The 21,741-nt window shown below is 43.7% G+C and overlaps 1 protein-coding gene and 1 long non-coding RNA gene across 2 annotated transcripts; one reads left to right on the top strand and one right to left on the bottom strand.

The window, feature by feature from the left end:
* The first annotated feature begins 6,048 nt into the window (after nt 1-6,048).
* LOC118010497 lies at nt 6,049-9,313 on the top strand. The gene is made up of 3 exons (XR_004679212.1): nt 6,049-6,441; nt 7,304-7,440; nt 8,667-9,313. It is a non-coding gene; the product is annotated as an uncharacterized LOC118010497 (long non-coding RNA).
* On the bottom strand, nt 8,529-21,704 carry NOA1 (nitric oxide associated 1). The gene is made up of 7 exons (XM_035004905.1): nt 20,047-21,704; nt 18,126-18,290; nt 17,267-17,472; nt 13,789-13,920; nt 12,561-12,677; nt 9,545-9,665; nt 8,529-8,845 (listed from the first exon to the last, which is right to left on the bottom strand). Exons 1-7 carry the CDS (start codon nt 21,191-21,193, stop codon nt 8,646-8,648), a joined length of 2,088 nt encoding a protein of 695 aa, XP_034860796.1. The 5' UTR covers nt 21,194-21,704; the 3' UTR covers nt 8,529-8,645.
* Between the last annotated feature and the right edge of the window lie 37 nt (nt 21,705-21,741).

Here is a 21,741-nt window from a genome sequence, read left to right as displayed (position 1 = left end):
GAGGGGACGGTGACAAGGTTCTCCTGCTGACAGACTACCAAGGAGTCCGGGGGAGAAGTAAGAGCTAAAGATTTATTTTAGAAAATGAGCATGAGGGCGCCTGGGTGGCTCAGATGGTTAAGCGTCTGCCTTCGGCTCAGGTCATGATCCCAGAGTCCTGGGATCAAGTCCCACATCGGGCTCCCTGCTCCTTGGGAGCCTGCTTCTCCCTCTGCCTCTCTCTCTCTCTCTGTCTCTCATGAATAAATAAATAAAATCTTAAAAAAAAAAAAAAGAAAATGAGCATGAGCTGGGGAAGGAGCGGAGGGGGAGGGAGAGGGGAGGGGAAAGAATGTTAAGCAGACTCCCGAGCTGATCCCAGAGACCGACACAGGGCTTAATCCCATGACCCTGAGATCATGACCTGAGCCAAAATGAAGAGCTGGATGCTTAACCCACTGAGCCACCCAGGTGCCCCTGTGGGTAGCTATTTGTTTTGGGTTTTTTTTTTAAGATTTTATTTGAGGGGCACCTGGATGGCTCAGTCAGTTAAATGTCTGTCTTTGGCTCGGGTCATGATCCCAAGGTCCTGGGATCGAGCCCCACGTCGGGCTCCCTGCTGTGCAGGAAACCTGCTTCTCCCTCTCCCACTCCCCCAGCTTGTGTTCCCTCTCACTGTGTCTCTCTCTGTCAAAATAGATAAATAAAATCTTTAAAAAAAAAGACTTTATTTGAGAGTGAGAGAAAGAGAACACACAAGCAGGGGGGAGGGGTAGAGGGAGAAGCAGACTCCCCGCCAAGTAGGGAGCCCGATGTGGGACTCTATCCCAGGACCCCAGGATCATGACCCCAGCCGAAGGCAGACCTTAACCAACTGAGCCACCCAGGCATCCTCTTCTTTTTAAAAAAGATTTTATTTATTTATTTGAGAGAGAGAGAGTGAGAGGGAGCACAAGCAGGGGTAATGGCAGAGTGAGAGGGAGAAGCAGGCTTCCCCACTAAGCATTAGGGAACCCAACGCGGGTCTTGATCCCGATGCGGGTCTTGATCCCAGGACCCCAAGATCATGACCCAAGCCGAAGGCAGACGCCCAACTGACTGAGCCACCCAGGTGCCCCAGGGATATTGTTTTAAACTGTGCATGTATTACTTTCATAAACTTAAAGTGAAAAAAAAAATCCATTCAGATTCAAATCTAGCCTATCTCCACCCCCATGCATCCCGGGGTCCTGGGATCAAGTCCCACATGGGACTCCTTGCTTAGTGGGGAGCCTGCTTCTCCCTCTATCCCCCCCTCCTCTCTCTTTGACAAATAAAATCTTAAAAAAAAATTAAAAAAAACCCCAATATTCCTGAAAGATTTATGATGGCATCAACATTCCATAGCCTTTTCCTCCCTCCTTTCCTCAGTCACATAGCTGCTATTTGTACCTGACATATAGGTACATTTGGCAGGTAAATTTAAACTAGCACCAAATTCCTTATTTTGCAGATTTACAGGGATTCTCTTCATAAGGTTGTTAGAACAGATAGCATGTTACACTGCATTTTCCTCAAGGTGATGAACATGCCTGATACTTGTGAATAAAATCTGGTGCACAGATTCTTTGTAGCCCTTCCAGTCAGCTTGAATCTGTGCTGCCATTTTGATTTGCTTTGACCAATAGAATGCAGCGGAATGACGTGTCGCTTCTGAGCTTCAGCTCCTGGAGGCCTTGCCTCTTCTCTCATGCTCTTTCTGAACACTGTCACAGGTTTGTAAACAAGCTTTAGGGTGAGACCCAGTAGATAGAGTGACCGCTGGAAAAAGGCCCGGGTTTCCTAGCTATTACAACCTTCCCAGCTGGAGCTCCTGATGTAGAGTGAACTCTGCAAGTGCATGTCCCTGTAGAGCAGAAGAGTCCCTGAGCTGAGCCTAGATTAAACTGCCAAACTAAGGAATGGGAGCAAATAAATGCTTGTGTAAAGCCACTTAGTTTTGGTTTGTCACTTAGTTTGTTACTCAGCGATAGATAAGGATACAAACCTAATAATGCCCTCAATCTGGTTAATAAAAAAGCATTTCCGGGGCGCCTGGGTGGCTCAGTCAGTTAAGCGTCTGCCTTCGGCTTGGGTCATGATCCCACATCGGGCTCCCTGCTCAGCGGGGAGTCTGCTTCTCCCTCTCCCTCTACCTGCCGCTCCCCCTGCTTGTGCTCTCTCTGTCAAATAAATAAAATCTTAAAAAAAAAAAAAAAAAAAGAAAGCATTTCCAATGAACAAATGAGCAACTACCTAGAGTGACTTAACCTGTGCCTATTGGGGGAGTTAGCGGGTAAATGGGGCCATTAGGCATAGTTTTCCTTTGTTGAACAGTCTCATCCAAGTTCCCATGCTGAAAATTTTCACATTTCTCAGAATTAGCTTTACATAATAGCTTTATTTGTTCAGTGAAAAAGACATTTTCTTTAGCTAGTGTTTCAGCAAAATACATCTTTTATCTGGCATTTTAGAGAAAAGTAGTCCCATTTCTCTAATTTTCCTTCCTGTTGTGTAATCATGGAGTTTTAAAGTCAAAGATGGGAAGAAAAAAACTTCTTTTAAGCCTGATGTTAAATGCTGAGAAAAACTGGAGATAATAGAAAGTTTTTAGTTGGGCAACCAGGATTCCCTTTTAGTGAAAGTAAGATGTAAAAATGAACAGGAATAGGATGAATGCTATACAAGTAGAAAAGGCAAGTCCATTTACACAAGTTCAGGACCAGATCAATTTGGTATTCGAAGCTATTTGATTTGTGAATAGAGTTCTTCTGTTCTAATACAGTTCTAATTCTATGTCACTAGTAGAGTCAGGACTTAAAAATCAGTTTCTTTTCTATGGTAATTTAGTGGTATAATTCTTTGGATGTTTGCATTCCAGATTTCCTGTGTATTTAATTTACTATTTTCTTAATCAGAACTGTGGTTCAGGATCTCCACTCATGCTGTGATCTGTCCGTGGTACTTGGCAAAGCTCACTAGCACTGTGGAAAGATTCCCAGCCAGCCACGAAAGCACAGTTGATTTAAAGCTATCTGAGATGGTAAGAGAGCAAGGAAATCACACTGGGACACTTGACGTTTGTTCAGCATTGCTGAAGTAAGACAGCAAGAGAATAATAGCACATCACACACACACTCTGCCCTAGCCCTGAGAAATACTCTTCTCACAGTAGAATTGTGCATAGTAGAGTTCAAAGGAAGCCAGAAAGAATTAACATGGCAGTTACAGAGTTTCCATGGGAATTGTGTCATTACCTTTGGAGGTCTTCAAAGTGGCCTTTCTGAGATAACATGTTTCCCCCTTTAGGTTGAAAAGTTCTCTCCTTCAGACTTGTGATGCGTTCCCATATATAGAGGACGTAGCGTGTAGTAGTTAGAAACCTGGGTGCTATCGGATGGGACTGTTCTGTATCTTAATTGTGGTGGTCGGTACACAGACATATCTATACTGAAATCCATAGAACTGTATAATGAAAGGGAAAAAAGTCAGTTTCCCTGCATAATTAAACCCACAGGGGTGCTGAACCTAGACTGCTTGGGTTTGTTTGAATCACAGCTCCATTGTTCATTAGTTGTGTGACCCTGGGCAAATTACTTGTGCCTTAGTTTCCCCATCTGTAAATGCAGGTAATAATAGTATCTCCTGCATGGAGTTTGCTATAGGGATTCAGCTAATATATGTAAAACACTTGAAACAGTGCCTGGCTCACTGTATGTGCTATATAAGAGATAGCTACTATTATTATAATGTAAAGGAATAAAAAGATGTATGGGCTATCATATAATCATAGCAACCATGAACAGTCTAAAATACAACTACCATGAGGTGGTGCCCTTTTGCAGGAAAGGAAGAAACCCTAAAAGAATGCAAATGCTACTAAGCAAAAAAAAAAATTTTTTTTAAATGCACATGTGTGTGTGCATGTGTGCCCTGTTGGAGGGTAGGGGCAGAGAGAGAGTGAAAGAGAATCCTAAGCAGGCTCCACACCCACCCAGTGCGGAGCCTAGTTCGGTGCTCCAACTCACAACCCTGAGATCATGACCTGAGCCGAAATCAAGAGTCAGATGCTTAACCGACTGAGCCTGAGGTGCCCCTCTACTAAGGAAATTTAAGTCTGCTCTGTTGCTATTTTCCAGGGAAGGCAAAACCCAACCAATCAAACAAGAAAATCCCCTCATTCTCCTAATTCATTCAATTATGCATTGAATGCCTGCTATTTTCCAGGGACTTACTGAAAAGTTAGAAAGGATCTTGGCAGTCTTTCACTTCCCAGATCACCTGATGATGTGTTCTCCAGTGCATGTGTATCTTTTTGTGTGTGTGTGTGTGGTCTGGCTTTTCAGATTTACCACAGCTACAGGCTAGAAGTACTGATAATGTCTACAACTAAGCATCATATCTATGGCATCTACCAGTGAGAATATTAAGACCAAAGAAATTCTTCCACTAGGTTGATTACCTACAAGGTAAATTCTGAGAATTATTTGGGAGAGAAAAGGAAGCTTTTGAAAAACAGGAACCTGGGGGTCCAAGCCATGGGTATTTTAAGGATGCTCTAGGCAGACTTAGGAATATTCAGATCATGAATCTCTTGTACAAAATGAGAGAGTAACAATGCTCTTCGACATGAAGGGAAAAACGAGGCATCATTCCTATATGGTGTTCAATTAATCTTGAACTGTTCCCCTATCACTACAGCAGGACATTAATGGGACAGACAACATGACACAGAGACATTAAGAGCAGGCAGAGGTGCTCTCTATTCGATTCACATGAGTGTGAGGTCTTGTTTTTAATGTTTAAGCATTACTCTTTGACAGTTGAGAAAACAATCCCCCTGGGAGGAGGAAAGCAGCCAAGAGAAAATGGAACAGTCTGAGAAAGAATGGAAATGATTCTATTGCTCCACAAGGCAGAGCCAAGTGGGAGGGAAGCCAGGATAAATGATCAGAGGCTGTCTACGAACCAGCTCGCCCCAGCTCGGGCGCTGGGTGCCTACTCAGGGAAGCAATAACAGCTCTACCATGGCTGGCACAGCGGGAGCTCCAAGTTAGTCATCTGCAGGAAACTGGCCTTGATCTCCATTTTGTAAGCAGTGTCTGAACGATCCAGAAACGCAAGCCCACAGGATTGCATCTGGGCTCTACTTCTCCTTGGTTGTCATGGGAAGTGAACGTTGCAAGTAACATAAACAAATTTAGACTCTGGGGGAACTACACAGTAAAGTTATTATTATTTTTTTAATATTTTATTTATTTATTTGACAGAGACAGCGAGAGAGGGAACACAAGCAGGGGGAGTGGGAGAGGGAGAAGCAGGCTTCCCGCGGAGCAGGGAGCCCGATGCGGGGCTCGATCCCGGGACCCTGGGATCATGACCTGAGCCGAAGGCAGACGCTTAACGACTGAGCCACCCAGGCGCCCCCACAGTAAAGTTCTAATGGCCATTTATGGTGATTAAAAATTCAAAATGTGTTAAACTGTTCCGGGACCTTGGAAGGAAATGCTGCTGTTTCAAGAAGGGGAGGAGATAAGGTGTAACTTAAAAAAAAAAACAACAACTTTGAGTTTAATATTACATAGAAGTCAAAAACCTTTGCTGGCACGTATTTTACTTCCTTTAGGTGTCAGGAATACAAAAGAGGTGACATGCTGAACATCATACAGCTGCAGAAATTGTAAATGATCTAGTATAAACTTGCTTAATTGTTTTCTAGCCCCTTGAAACCATCTCTGTTTTGTGGAAAAGTGAGTGGGCTGTCCTGACACTTTGCCATTAATCTCTCCTCGTTACTTATTCCTGCATGATTACTGATTCAGGGGAGCTCTTCATACTTAGATTACTAGATTGAGAAGTATCACTAAGCTGACTAATGCTTAGAAACCAACACAGTAACAATTTTCTTTTCTTTTTTTTTTTTAAAGATTTTATTTATTTATTTATTTGAGAGAAAGAAACAGCATGAGAGGAGAGAGGGTCAGAGGGAGAAGCAGGCTCCCCGCCGAGCTTGGAGCCCGATGTGGGACTCGATCCCAGGACTCCGGGACCACGACCCGAGCCGAAGGCAGTCACTTAACCGACTGAGCCACCCAGGCGCCCAGTAACAATTTTCTTAAAGTTACATCCACTGTGGAGCAGTTGAATATACCAGCAGTGATCCTGGGCTGCATGAGGTTGGCAGAATATGGAGTTAGTTAACACGGATCCTAGCAGAAGTCCTCGACTGTCTAGGCATGGGGCATCATTTTTGTCTGCGGTATTGGAACCACTCTCCCTGGCTTTCCTGCCTGTTTTTGCTGAGAATTATACAAGGACTGAGAAAAATCTAATGTCTTTCCCTCCTGTTATAGGTGAGAAAATGAAGACCTGAAGACATTAACTAATATAACCAGGGAAACTAAACTTGCCGAGTAAACTGTACTGTTTGAAACTTCTAGCAAGGTACACTGGAACATCTGCTTCAGTCAAGCTTTATAAAACAAAACCATTGAATTTTAGAGTTAAAGGAGATCTGAGAGTCTAAATTAAGAACATTGAAAAACTGGATCTTTGTTAGTCAGGAGGCCTAAAAGCTTAGAGACAGACGATAAGGAGGAATGCTTTGCTTTCTAAAATATTCAGAAGTTATCGGGGTAATGACAGCAGCATCAGTTCGTAGGTTCTATATTTTTATACAAATGCCAGATTTTTAACTTGTAAAATTAATGGTATTTCATTTTTTCCAAAATAAAAACTAGAAATTGATTTTCTCAATTTGGGAAGCTACCGCCCTCTAGAGGGTGGGCTTGGAAATGTAAGAGGTACTTTTTTTTTTTTCTTAAGATTTTTATTTTTGAGAACGAGCGAGCACAAACCCGGGGAGAGGAGCAGAGGGAGAAACAGACTCCCTGATGAACAGAGAGAGCCCGATGTGGGGCTTGAACCCAGGACCCTGGGATCATGACCTGAGCCCAAGGTAGACCTTTAACTGACTGAGCCACCCAGGTGCCTGAGAGGTGCTTTTTTTTTTTGTCACCATGACTAATGGGGCAGGGGGAGCTGTTACTAACTGGCATTTACTATCTGGGGATGAGGGATGCTGGCATACTGAAATGCAGTTTTACACATAAAGAACTCCTTTCCCCAAGATGCCAATAGTATTTTCTTTGAAACATGATGAAAGCGAGATCTAGTTTTTACAAGTTGCATCTTAAAATGCTAACCATTTATTCTAAGCTGTCTTAGTGAGATGGGGGCTGGGGGATACCCATTGACTGAGAACATAGGTATGTTTATTAATTTTATGGTAAACCTTCGTCTACAGGAAATGCATGGATCTGACTGCATTTCAGTCCAGCTAATCCCACTAGCATTCATCTCAACATTGGGATCTGGGACTTGACTTGCCAATTGTTCACTGTACACTGTAGTAAGTGCTACTTACTCAGCTGGGAATAAAAGGTAGACATCTGACTGATGTTCTGTTATACAGTAGATACAGGCAGATGTTGATAAAATGGTTGTAAGTGCTCTGATAACTGCAGAATAGGCTTTGGATGCCACAAAGATATAACCTGAATCTTTTCTTAAGATTTTCAGGTAGGATTATGTAGGGTATCTACTTGATTCTCCAGTGTTCATTCTCCCCTAAGTACTAAAAACCCCACATGGTCTCCATTTCCCCCAACATCTTTCAGCTCTGTTGTGGGTGGGTGTGACCATTGTGACTTGACCAATGGACGGTATGGAATGCGTGCAGTTTCCAACCTTTCCCCCTTCTTTGAAATAGGGAAACTGTGTGTTCTTGCTCACTTTCCCTCTTGCCACTTGCTGGGAAGGGTTGACAACCTGAGCAACCACCTTAGACCTAGAGAGGAAGCCACAGAGTGTTCCACCAGTTGGATACTTGGATGACTATACGGAGCAAAGGAACCTATTCACTTCTATCTTACTTAAGCCAATATATTTTGGACAAATTCATTTTTTGCCATTTTTTCATATGCCAACTGTTGTGTTGCTCTCTCAATCAGGCTGCAAATAAGAAATGACATCTGGTCTTTTTTTTTTAAGTTTATTTATTTTTTTGTAATCTCTATCCCCAACATGGGGCTCAAACTCATGACCCTGAGATCAAGAGTTGAATGCTTCTCTGACTGAGCCAGCTTGGTGCCCTAACAACTGTTTTTGTTTTTTTTTTTAAAGATTTTATTTATTTATTTTACAGAGAGAGACACAGCAAGAGAGGGAACACAAGCAGGGGGAATGGGAGAGGGAGAAGCAGGCTTCCTGCTGAGCAGGGAGCCCGATGTGGGGCTTGAACCCAGGACCCTGGGATCATGACCTGAGCCGAAGGCAGACGCTTAACGATGGAGCCACCCAGGTGCCCCCAACTGGTCTTAATAAATAAGTAGTGCGAGAAACCTGAATGTGGCTGAACTCCTTTTAGGTATATTTGGGTTGCAAATATATACATATACATACCTTACAAAAAAATAACTTGTATTTACAAATTCAATACATTACAAACAGGCACAGTCTTGGGTGGTTTAAAAAGGGTGGGAGCAAAGAGAGCTTTATTATAGTTATATTTAATACAATTCAATGTATGTAGTTATGTCTAATATAGTTAATATTCAGTGTGAACAAGATCAACTTCACCTATTTATCTATTTTTTCTTCTTCTGCAGATTGTACACAAGGGAAGGAGGCTTCTTGGTTTTATAGGCCACACTTCTCTTGAGGCGCTCTCCTTTGATGTTAACAATATGTGGCAAGAGAGGGGGCCGGACTGTCAGAACCGTTCCTTGAGGTGTGTAGCCTCGGAGATGCAGTCTGTCCTTACACTGAGGTGTTACTGCAACCCAACCTATGCAGGCATGCGACAGAACACAAAATGGTGTTAGCAACCATCTTACTACAAACACCAAGTTCAAGCTCAAAATGAAGCACCAAAGGAGGCTACTGCTCTTTTTTGCCTTTTTTTTTTTTTAAGGATTTTATTTATTTGACAGAGAGCGAGCACAAGCAGGGGGAGTGGCAGGAAGAGGGAGAGGGAGAAGCAGGCTTCCCGCCAAGCAGGGAGCCTGATGCAGGGCTCGATCCCAGGACCCTGGGATCATGACCTGAGCCGAAGGCAGATGCTTAATGAGAGCCACCCAGGTGTCCTTCTTTTGCTCTAGTTTTAAAGAAAGCATGCAATGCATTTGTGAAAAGGTACAAATTTATTTTTACAGTAGGTTGCATTTAATGAATAAACTAGTACATATTTCCTAAAATCCTCAGTTTATGTTAAATGCACATTTCTATAAAAATATACTGTAAGTCAGTAAGGCTACTTTATTCACCTTTTAAAAAGTGCCTGGGGGGCACCTGTGTGGCTCAGTTGGTTGGGCGTCTGCCTTCGGCTCAGGTCGTGATCTCAGGGTCCTGGGATCGAGTCCCGCATTGGGCTCTCTGCTCTGCGGGGAGCCTGTTTATCCCTCTCCTACTCCCCCTGCTCTTCTCTCTCTCTCTGTCAAATAAATAAAATCTTTAAAAAAAAAAAAAGTGCCTGGTGTAAAATTACCTGCAGAGGAAAACTTGATGTCAGCCACTGCTTCAGATTCCCCAAGTCCTTCTTTTAATGTAATGTCTTCACCAACAAGAGGAGGAAATCCTGCCATTCGTTCTTCTCCACCCATTGGAACCTGCCATTGAGATAAATATTCTCAGCTACTGAAAACCCCAAATCACTTCTAGTTCAAATGAGAAGTATGGGAGAGCTCTGTAGGGAGATGAAGCCTATAGAGATCCCAGTGACAAAATCTGCATGTGAGCATGCGTCTGGTGGTAACCTCCTGATACCAGCATCTTGTTTTATTAGTTTACACTATTTTTACAGCCCTCCATAAAGCTTTACAGAGTAATGTTTGGCAATTATGGTAACATCCTTCAAAATACCTTAGTTCTCATAGGCCTGGCTGGCCTCAAAGATTAATCCCTCCCTTCCTCATTACAAGTGAAGGGTACATATACAATGGGTAAGGTTCAGCTTCTGCTTACAGATATGTCCATGAATGGGAAGTAACTGGGTAATTATTAATAGATTTGTGTTTAACATGAGGGACAAAAGATAGGTGTTACAGTATGGTCCCTGCACCCACAGGGGTCAGAAGGTGGAGATAACATGTAGACAAATTACAAGGTAAGGAGTGTGATGGGAAGCATCTATTAAGTACTATGGTTGTGGAGGAAGAAGTAATGAACATGTTTTGGTCGAGGAAAACATTAATGAAGAAGCAGTATCTGAGCAGTATTTTGAGAAATAGGTTAAAGTTACTTACTGGAATGGTATTCTGGATTAGCATATGTATAGACACAAAAACCGGAAAAAGGATGAGTTCAGGGAACTGTAGTTGAACTGTATAGGGTATATTAAGTCTGTGTATGAGTGTGTATTAGTGATGAGGCTATCAGTTTGGACTTCTCAGTAATGTGGAACTACCAAGGAATTATAGGCAGGAAAAAGAATAGAGATAGGAATAAAAAAATACTGTGGCCTGCTTTGTATTTTTCAAAGATCTCTGTAGGGCAGGGTGTCTTAACTTTGGCACTATTGACATTTTAGGCTGAATAATTCTTTGGGGGGTGGGGTGGGGAGGCTGTCCTGTGCATTGTAGAACTTTTAGCAGCATCCTTGGCATCTACTCCGTATCCACCAAGTTGTGAAAAACAAAAATGTCTCCAGTCGTTGTTAAATGGCCCCTGGGGGCAAAAGTCAACCCTGGTTGAGAAGCACTGCTGTAGTGGCCATGGAGGTATATTTGGGGTGGAGGTGGGAGGAGGGCAAAAGCTGGAAGCTAAGAAAATACTTCAGGATCTCAAAAAGAGCCTACTGACATCAGATTACAGCCTGAATTGGGAGGCTGGATTCAGTGATAATTAGGAGGCAGGGCTGACTTTCATTTGGGAGGTAAGAAAACCAGGAGGCAAGAATGAGTCTCAGAGTAGCCCCCAAAACACGTTTCTGTTACGGTGGAAGAGAAGGCTGGGACTGTTGCTTTGGAAAGTATCAGTGATGTCCACTCTGAAAACTACACAGATGAGTGGGGGTAGAGAACCACAGAGTTCATTTTTATGAGAGCCAAATTAAACAAACTCAGGAAGTTTTCTTTCCTGTAAGTCTCCAGCTGTATTTCAACTCATGTATTATGTTTTGCCTAAAAAGTGAGCAAATGTAACAGGACAACCAAAGGCTTTTTAAGTGTAGAAAAATCAACAGATCCTATATTGCTGATTGCCTTTATATGCTCACCCACCCTGCAAATCCTACAAGTCTCTGGAATATTCACTTTAGGGCAATTATTTCAATGGAGTTTTAATTTCAGTCTGGCTTTCTTAGGAAATACAGAAAGAAAAAAGCATTTACTTCTCAAGTTAAGTTTATCTTTAGCCTCTTTGAAGGGCAGGTGTATATTTTGGGTTTTGGCTTATATTCAGTTGCATAAGCATTAATTAATACTAAATCACCTCTGCTGGGTGCACCTGGTATTTTTGTAGATGTGTTCCATCATCATCATCATCATCATCATCATCACCACCAACACTTACATAGCACTTACAGCAGTGCCCTGGAACTCAGTCCTCGCCACAACCTTGTGATATAGGTATGACACATAGTCACACAGCTTTGTGAAGTGGTGGAAAAGAGCATTTGCACAGGCTGGCTGTGGCGATCTTAAACATTGTACAGACATTGTACATTAACCCTGTGTATGCAATGCCTTATTAAGCTGAAAACAGTTCTCGCACAGTATTTGGTGAACTTAGAACAATTTCAGTGACACAGTAATGACCAAACAGAGGACGGGACATGAGGAGCACGAGAAGTATTGACTGTAAAAGAAGGAATAAGCAGGACACTGAGTTTTGTTTTGTTTTTTAAAGATGAAACTGTAGCATACTTACAGGGGGAAGGACGGAACTAGTAGAGCAGAAGTAAAAAGCCAGGATAATCTTAAGTGTCTGGGAGTTAGAACCTGGGAGGAGAGCTTTTCCACTCGGACCAGGACTTCTCAGCCTTGGCCTTATGGACATTTTGGACCAGATAATTCTTCGTTGTGAGGGTCTGTCTTGTGCACCGCAGGATGTTCAGCATTATCCCTGGCCTCTGTCCACTGGATGCCAGTAACGCCCCCAGCTGTGAGAAAACGTGTGCCTTCTCTTCGCTCAGCATTAATCCAATACAACTTTCTGCAATGATGTGACTGCTGGGCAGTTGGAAAGTAGCTAGTGCAACTGAAAAGCTAAATTTTAGATTTTATTTAAATTGAAATAGCCACTCGTGGCTACGGTATTGGCCAGTGTAGTTTAGAAAAAACACAAGTCTGTAGCTATTCTAGGATCAGTCCAAACAACATCCCTGTTCTCATAGGGTCCACTTTACTTTATAGCCCAAATCCTCAAGCAGAACAGGGGAGGAGAGAGCTAGCTGATCATATAACAAAAATGGTGTGTCCAACAAAGGCTTCCTTAGCAGGGCTGCGGGACTGTCACAGTGTAGGTTAACCCAACTGTGTGATCTTCCAAGTGTGCTGCCTCACCTTGAGTAAAGTATGACCTGCATGCTTCTGATACATGGTATCTGCCCTGTCAGAGGAAGTAATATGCACAGGGAGGAGGTTGGAAGCCACAACTGTAAACCAAGCCGACTGATTTCCCTTAAGAAAGGAAGAAAATAAGTTATTTTACAGACTGAAAAACTTGCAAAACCAACATATTACAAATTACAATCAATTACCACCCCCCTCAAAAAAACCCAAGCTCCCTTTATAAGTAAATGGAAATGTAAATCAATATAATTAAAGGAAAAACATAAGAAGGGGTGCCTGGGTGGCTCAGTCGGTTAAAGCGGCTGACTCTTGATCTCAGGGTCATGAGTTCAAGCCCTGTGTTGGGCTCCACGCTGGGCGTGAAGCTTGCTTAAAAGAAAAAAAGAAAAAAAGTATATATATGGGAATATAAGTAAAAGGAAATGCTTTAATTGTGCCGGTATAAAGTTAGGTTTAACATTCTGTGGGCTTTAATGAAACATATAAAGGTTTTAAGTGTGTAAGGCTAAATTGCCAAAAAATTATGAGAAAACCCAAAACCCAAGAAATATGCTATAGCAATGGCCTGCAAGTTACATTTACTGTTGCTAGATACATCCATGTTACATTTCCTTTTTCTCCTCACTTTGGGAAAACAGGGAGCAATTCTATAAATACTCTAAAATCACCAGAATGATGCTATGTAAATGAATATCAAACAAAAAAGTACATATGTAATGTATACGTATCTTGGGATATAAACAGGTGTGGGAGGGGCACCTGGCTGCCTCGGTCAGTGGAGCATGTGACTCTTGATCAGGAGTTGTGAGTTCAAGCTCCACGTTGGGTGTAGAGATGACTTAAAAATAAAAACTTAAAAAGTGTGGGATTTATTTAATGCACATTAACCCTGTACCTAAAGGTTGGACCTATTTTTTTTTTAACCTATGATTTCCATGTGAAACAATACCACAGGATAGGGGCAGTATCTTTTCCTCATGCCAAGCTGTATGGGGCATTCAATATCCTAATGAAGATCTAGCTTTTGAGACCTACTACTTGTTTTTCCTCCCCATTTCTTTTTCCCAAGTTTTTATTATGGACAATTTCAAACAAACAAAGAAGTATCAACTTCCTACACAGTCATGAACTAGTTATCAACAATTTGCCAATCTTGTTCATATATCTGCATCCTTAAAGTAATCCTAAGTCATTTTTTAACAGTACAGACTTTCCTTACCTGCAGAAAATCTAGGCGGCCTATGGCACCCAAAAACAGAACCGTTCCTGGTTTAAGCACGAAAGTTCTTGGAACAATGGAATGTGTTGGCAAAACAATATTTACTTCTTTTTCTGTTAGAAGGTTTAAAATCTGTAAAGTGGAGGGCAGATATTTTAGAGAATTACTTTTATTGAAGATATGATATATTGTGATTTACCTTTAAGGTAAAAAGTGATAGGGACGCCTGGGTGGCTCCGTCATTAAGCGTCTGCCTTCGGCTCGGGTCATGATCTCAGGGTACTGGGATCGAGTCCCATACTGGGCTCCCTGCTCAGCGGGAAGTCTGCTTCTCCCTCTCCCACTCCCCCTGCTGTGTTTCCTCTCTCTCTGTCCCTCTCTCTGTCAAATAAATAAATAAAATCTTAAAAAAAAGTGATAATTTTTTTCCAGACTTCACAATAAACCAAAGTATGTCAGAAGTTGCTGCACATAAAATTGCTACGTTCTGTCTAAATCAATCAATTTATGGATGGCTCTACTCTTGTTTCACAACTTAATACTGAGCAAAACAACTTATATGGGAGTATAAGACTTTGTATGTCAGTAGCATCCCTCAAATGTCAAAATTGGTGTGAACTGAAAAGAGTGATGTGTCAATCCCAAAACAGCACATACGTTCTCTCCACCAAGGCTTCTAGGGACCAGTAGTTCTCAGCTAAAGGTAAGGCAATATGCCATCTGCTAGCCCACTGGCAAGTATGCATGCATTAAATGCAAAATGGTCACCTCATTCTAGGAGCAGTTATAGAGCTTTGAAGAACCCTTTTCTGAAGTCTGGTCTTCAGTTTTCTTATTTCCCCCAAACACTCAACAAAAAACGAGAGAGAAAGTTATGAATCCTCTGGCTTCTAAGGATGAAGAGTTCCTAAAGAGACCAGAGAAAATAGAAAAGGCAAGCCAGGAAGCACAAGATTCTGGTAGGATTTAAGGAATCAAAATATTTAAAAAAAGAAATATTATGGGACATCTGACTGGCTCAGCTGGTAGAGCATGTGACTCTTGATCTCAGGGTTCTGAATTCGAGCCCCACACTGGGTGTAGAGATTACTTAAAAAAATTTTTTTTTAGGGGCGCCTGGGTGGTTCAGTTGGTTGAGCGACTGCCTTTGGCTCAGGTCATGATCCTGGAGTCCCGGGATCGAGTCCCGCATCGGGCTCCCTGCTCAGCAGGGAGTCTGCTTCTCCCTCTGACCCTCCTCCCTCTCATGCTCTCTGTCTCTCATTCTCTCTGTCTCAAATAAATAAATAAAATCTTTAAAAAAAAAATTTTTTTTTTAAAAAAAGAAGTATTAGAGAAGGTAAAAAAGTGGATTAAAAAACTTTTATGAACTTGATTCTTAAGAAAAATAACAAGGAGGGGTGCTTGGGTGGCTTAGTCGGTTAAGCATCTGACTTGGTTTCAGCTCAGGTCATGATCTCAGGGTTGTGGGATCGAGTCCCACATTGGGCTCTGCGCTAAGATTCTTTCCCTCTCCCTCTGCCCCCCCCCCCCCGCTTTCTCTCTTCTCAAATAAAATCTTAAAAACAACAAAAAAAAGAAAAATAACAAAGAAATAAAGAATACGTGAAACCTAGAAAGCCTCACAAGAAAATATATAACAAGGGGCCACAAGTACTTTCCTCAGCATTTGTGTTTTAAAAAGCACATTAAAAGCCACCTGCAGTAGAAGCCTTTTAACCCTTTTTAGCAGAGACCCTAATTTATTTCTCAACAGAGTTCCTTGATGTGGTTTGGGAAAACACTGGTCTAAGGCATCTAATAAATGTATCATTAAACTGACACAGAAACAAACTGCCAGAAACTTAGGGTCTCATTTTGCTGGCTACAATATTAGCAAATTCGTGCTTTTCTGACTATTTGACAAGAAGGTACAGATGACTAAAGTAACTGCTATCCTTGACTTGATTCTAAAAGGGAAGAATAAGTTGGTGAATGGTGAAGTTCAAGTGCTAGAACATTATTAGAAAGCAATCCAGTTACTCTGAAGCTACGGATTGCTAAGGAAGAGACAGGACACAAGCAATTATTCTAGGAGCGCAAAAAAGGTTAAAAATATCTATATGATTCTATCACATGAGACACTAAATAGAGTATAATTCTGAGACTGAAACTAAGTGATCCAGATAAGGCAAAGAGTGAAAAGAAGCTAAGACACCACTGTTGTTTAATAGGCATATACAGACAAAATTAGGCAAATCAGGAACTTGCGTCAGTAACCAGATTCAAAGGAAACTGATTAATGGATCTGTTGTAAGGCTGTATCCTGGATGCATTCTTCAGTCAATCCGTGACTTGGATGATAACCAAAATTGCAAATGAATAAAAAGTTGTGAAATTTAATGAGTGTGTAGGATATGGGCTTAATTTAATGATATAAAAGAAAGTTGCCCAGAAGATTGTAGTTGGGAGTAAAAAGACATATAAGGGCAAGACAGGTGGAGTTAATCTTATTCTAAGTTGTGCTCATCAGAGGGCACTTACACAAGAAATTTAGTTCTTAGTGTTATATATATTTTTAAAGATTTTATTTATTTGAGAGGGGGAGAGAGAGCGCGAGAGCACACACAAGCAGTGGGGAGGGGCAGAGGAAGAGAGAGCAGCAGACTCCCCGCTAAGCAGGGAGCCCGATGCGGGGCTAGATCCCAGGACCCTGGGATCATGACCTGAGCCGAAGGCAGATGCTTAACCGACTGAGCCACCCAGCTGCCCTTTAGTGTGGTATTTTAAGGATGAAAACAAATAAGAAAATATTCTGAAAAGAGGCCTGAGTTGATGAAAAGCCTCTCAGAGAGAACAGCTGCAAGAAACAAAGAGAAATCATCTGGATTATGTCAGCACAGTAAATGTTCAATGTTTGTTGGATGAACTAATGAAAGAGTAGAGTGAGGAAGAGATAGGATATTAAACTTAAAATAGTTCAAAGTCTAGCAAGGGAAAGAGGCATTATGTTCATTCCATACAGGACCATTTGGAGGAACAATGGGTACAAGTTACAGGGAGACTGTTCAGCTCCACACAAACAGCAGGTCAAAGGCCAGATGGGTTACCATGGGAGACAAGGGGACACTGCTTCAGCTGATGGTGAGTCACTCCTTATTTCAGTTCAAGCTGGATGGATATGTTTAGAGGGAATTCAAGCATAGAATAGGTGGCTGGACTGCAGCGATAGTTGTTTTCTTCCAGCCTCAAAATCTAGGATTTTATAAATGTCTCCCTAACGAAGGTAGCCACCACACTAACACAAAGAGGTTGTGAGCAGTGAAGCCTACCAAACAGAATACAGATCTTGATGGCACATAGCTCACCCTGAACTGCTTCTATGAATGAATCAGAACTGAGTCTAAAGTGAAAGGATACGCCTTTCCTATGTTCTGCCAATGAAGATGGCACTCGTGCAACTGAAAGTTAATAGTTCCAAAAGACATCAAATACATACACAATTTTCTTTTGTAATTCCAGGCGTGTCATGAAACCAGTGGGCATCTTTCACATCTTGCGGGGTCAATTCTACTCGTTTGGTGGATTTATCTGCAACCCTGACAGGTTCATTTTCCATGTCAAAGGCAAGTGCATCAGCATCAAACTCAAAGGCAGCTTCATCTTTCCGTTCTTCTGAATACAAGAATGTTCTTCTAACTCTTCCTAGAACAAGTTATATTTAAGCTATTAGTCACTCCTTTGAAGCTTTTGATTCCAGACAGATAATTCTTATTCTCCTCACTTGCCTCAAAAACAAGTTATTGAGACTAACTATGGTGTCCGGAAGCAAGACTACAATGATACCTTTGCCTTTTTTTTCAAAGGCAGTGGAGGTCAGACTTTTGCAATGGTCAAATATGTCGCTAGCTGGGTACACTGGGCAAGGGGCTGGGTGGTTGGGGGAAAAGTGCTGGCAACCAAACTGTTTTCAGTGAAGGAAGGTTGAAAAAAGATACCAAGGAGAGAGAGGGACAATCTAATATAAAGCTGCGGCATGGAGTCCACAACTTGTGCTCATCTGCAAGGAGAGGGTGCTGTTTCTCAGCGAAAATGCTTCCACCCCGACAATGGCTAGGTGGACAGTTTTGCAGGTTTCCCCTCCTGGATTTCTCCCAAGTATCTACTGTTTCAGTTTTCTTAGCACAGTGAACTCTGGGTTTCCAAACAGCAGCCTTGCCTCCCAAGGGCCTCTTTGTTCCAGAACAAGGAGAGTAGTCTCTCCACAAAAACTGGCTAGACCTAGACAGCTGTATTTCAGGTTCAACAAAAAATTTTAGCATAGCCCCAACAAGAGTTCTCCTATAGAAGATGCTTACCTACTACATAACCATGCTTTTTCAAGAGATTAAGTTGATTTTGTTCTTGCTGACTAAGATCTTCTTCAGCTTCAGCTGCAGTTTTTTTAAGCCTTTTTTGTCTTTCAAACATCCTGTAAGGTGTTGGGTTGCAAATAGGAAACTTCAAAAGGTTTAATGTAGTACCTGAAATACCAAAGAGTAAATATGTTCTTATAAACATTGTACAAGAAAAGGGAATACGGGGAGGAAAACTAACATGTTTTCTTTTAAAGATTTTTAATTTATTTTTTAGAAAGAGAGAGAGGATGAGCAGAGATGTTCAGCATCTGAGAGAGAGAGGATGAGCAGAGATGTTCAGCAGGGAGCCTGCTGAGCAGGGGACCAGATGCGGGACTCGATCCCAGGACCCTGGGATCATGACCTGAGCCGAAGGCAGCCGCTTAACAGACTGAGCCACCCAGCCCCAGAAAACTAACATTTTTGAGGAGCTACACTGACTTGGGTACTGCGATTTACTTCACTTAACCTTCATGATAACCCTCTACAAGATCATTCTTATTTTATAGATGAGGAAACAGGCTCAGAGATTGGCCCACAGGCTCAACCTGGATTTGAATCCCAAATCTGCAGACCTGCTTTCTTTCCATTTTCACTGTACTACCATCCAGCATAAAAGCACTTCTGTGTATAATTTAACCAAAGTCCTGGACAGAGAAGAAGAGCTTATCAAAGTTAAACACTGGTTTCAAAGGAACAAATGAGGCAGTTTTGCCAACTGTTAAATACCAACATGGTCAGAGAAGGACCCATTTTGCAATTACAAAGTGTCTTAAAACCAAAGCCTGGGTAGCTCAGTGGGTTAAGCATCTGCCTTCAGCTCAGGTCATGATCCCAGGCTCCTGGGATGGAGTCCTGAATCCAGCTCCTTGCTCAGCAGGGAGCCTGCTTCTCCCTCTACCTGCTGCTCCCCCTGCTTGTGCTCTCTCTGACAAATAAATAAATAAAGGGGCGCCTGGGTGGCTCAGTCGGTTAAGCTTCTGCCTTCGGCTCAGGTCATGATCCCAGTGTCCTGGGATCGAGTCCCGCGTCGGGCTCCCTGCTCATCGGGGAGTCTGCTTCTCCCTCTCCCTCTGCCTGCCACTCTGCCTACTTGTGCTCTCTATCCCTCTGTCAAATAAATAAATAAAATCTTTAAAAAAACAAAGAAATAAATAAAATCTTAAAAAACAAAACCCACAAAGTTAACTTTTTTCCTCAAAGCCACAAATCATATAGCATTAGTGAATTATTCAAATGTTAAATGTGTATAGTATACTGATCTTATGAATAAACTTAAGATATGAAGAGTAAGACTGAGGGGTGGAAGTTCAGAAAATAAAAGAAGGAAAAAAAGAAAGTAAAAAGAACGACTTTCCAGAGAAACATACAAAGAAGTAAAGCTACCAGGGAAACCTCCAAGAGAGCAGGAACTCTTGCTTTGGTTCCTGGTTCATCTACAGTGCCTAAAGAACAGTGACTGGAACACAGAAGTGCTCCATATATATGCCCATGCGAAAATGACTCTACCATGTACTAAATTTCCAAGAACTAGCATGACACAAAAGAGAGGTGTGACCAAAGTCCGGACAGAACTTTTTTTTTTTAAAGATTTTATTTATTTATTCATGAGAGACACAGAGAGAGAGGCAGAGGGAGAAGCAGGCTCCCAAGGAGCAGGGAGCCCGATGTGGGACTCGATCCCAGGACTCTGGGATCATGACCTGAGCCGAAGGCAGACGCTTAACCATCTGAGCCACCCAGGTGCCCACGGAGAGAATTTTTAAACGGAAGACTAAGACAGCCCCTGGTGGACATTAAGGAAGGATATACGAGGTGCCTGGGCTGCAACCAGACTTTCAGCATCTCAGAAAAGGAAGGAAGCGGGACTCCTAAGGCTCACCAGGCCAAGGGGAGATGGTGGCTCTGTCGATAGCCTCAGCGCCCTTGGCGATGCAGTAGTCGGATTCTAGGAGCGTGTTGAAGAGAGTGGACTTGCCAGCGTTGGTGGCGCCAACCAGGTACACGTCGCCGCGGTAACGCCAGGAGCGCTGAAGCGCTGTGATCAATTCTTCCACCCCATAGCCAGTCTTGGCGCTGATGAGCCGTACATCCCTGAGCACCGTGCGGGTCCTGGCGGAAGGAATCGAATTCTCCCTCCCGCCTTGCTGCGGGTCCTCACCGGCGTGTTGTGGTCCCCGGTGGCCAGAGGGCCGCGGGAGCCCTGCGCGGGTACAGTCGTCCCACAGTCGCTCCCGGAGCCGCTGCAGGTAGCCGGGCGCGTCCCGGGGCAGCAGGTCCACCTTGTTCCCCAGCACGATCAGCTGCCTGGGGCCCACCAGCGCGGGCAGGTCGGGCAGCAGGGCGTCGGGCAGATCGAGCAGGTCCACCATGTAGAGCACCAGGGCGGGCCCCGGGCGACGCAGCGCGGCGCTCACCAGCTCCAGATACTGCTCGCGGCCCATCTGCACGCGCAGGGCGCGCCGGTAGTGCACCAGCAGCCAGCAGCGTTGGCACACCGTTCGCGCCAGCCCGCCGTCAGTCTGCGCCGCTGCGCTGAGGAACTTCTCGCGGGGCAGGTAGCCGGGCACGGCGGGGTCCTGGCAGTGCAGCTCCGCTCCGCAGCCCGAGCAGTTCAGGCCGCTGGGCGGCACCGTCGGGTCCGGGTGTCCCACGACCGGGTGTAGCCGGCTCCTGGCCCGTACCTTCTGCTGCTGCCGCTCTTCCCGCCGCTGCTGCTTCTGTCGCTCCTCCTCCTCCTGCCGCTGCTGCAGCTCTCGCAGCTGCTTTTCGAGGATCGGTGCAGGCTCGGGCTCCGAGATGTACTCGGGGAACAGAAAATGCTCCTCCATGTCAGTCCTCCCTTCGTAACCCCCAGTCGCCGTTGAGCCATGGGAAAGCCTATGTCCCAGGCCCGATGGGTGCTGGGAGGAGGAGGCGACCGCACATCTCTCGAGAAGCGGCTCCCGAGGGACATGGCACGCTACGGCGGGAGCTGATCCCCGTAGGAAGGGCCACAGCAGCTGGCGGGTGAAGCGTGAAGGCAGCATGGAGAACGCTACCCCTGATATGGCGGGGGCGGAGTCACAAGCGCGCAGGCGCACTGGGATCCGGGATGCGCGTTAAACCTGACTTAAGCCCGGGACTACCGGTGGGCTGTCATTTATCGGAAAGCGCCACTTCGGCTTCTTTCGCGTCTAATCCTGTGAGTTCTCGCGATGAAGGACCTGAGGCCGGAGAACCCATTCAAAGCTACGTCAAAAGCATCGGCGACCTAGGCTGAGCTGGGTGGGCGGGAGAGGCTAATGAGGGTTTGTGTACTTTCAGGCTTCTTCAACGCGCCATCGCTGGCACAGCTGGCTTTTAGTGAATCACATTTTTTAAAAGCTTCATGTTTTTAGTCTCTAGAAGTGCAAAAAACCCCATCAAATGCCGCATACCCACGGCCTCAATTAAAATCTTTTATTAATAAATCTTTCTGGTTTTTTTTCAGGTGTCATTATTTGTGCAACAATATTGAAAAAACAAAACATTTAATTGGCGGGATCCTACCCTCACTGGAGGAACAGTCCTCGCTATCAGCACCGGAGGCGGCGGT

Source organism: Mirounga leonina, unplaced genomic scaffold (assembly GCF_011800145.1).
Source record: "Mirounga leonina isolate KUSES-001 unplaced genomic scaffold, KU_Mleo_1.0 Mir_129, whole genome shotgun sequence".
NCBI classification, from domain to species: domain Eukaryota; kingdom Metazoa; phylum Chordata; class Mammalia; order Carnivora; family Phocidae; genus Mirounga; species Mirounga leonina.
Note: the sequence above shows the minus strand (reverse complement) of the source record. Positions and strands in the feature narration are given on the sequence as shown.

Coding starts and splice junctions, on each gene's coding strand:
- NOA1 (XM_035004905.1), bottom strand. CDS start 21,193: ATGCTGCCTTCACGCTTCACCCGCCAGCTGCTGTGGCCCTTCCTACGG. Junction 13,921..17,266: donor GAATTACAAAAGAAAATTGT/GTATGTATTTGA, acceptor TCCACTTTACAG/ATTTTAAACCTTCTAACAGA. Junction 9,666..12,560: donor CAGGTCATACTTTACTCAAG/GTGAGGCAGCAC, acceptor TCTCAATGGCAG/GTTCCAATGGGTGGAGAAGA.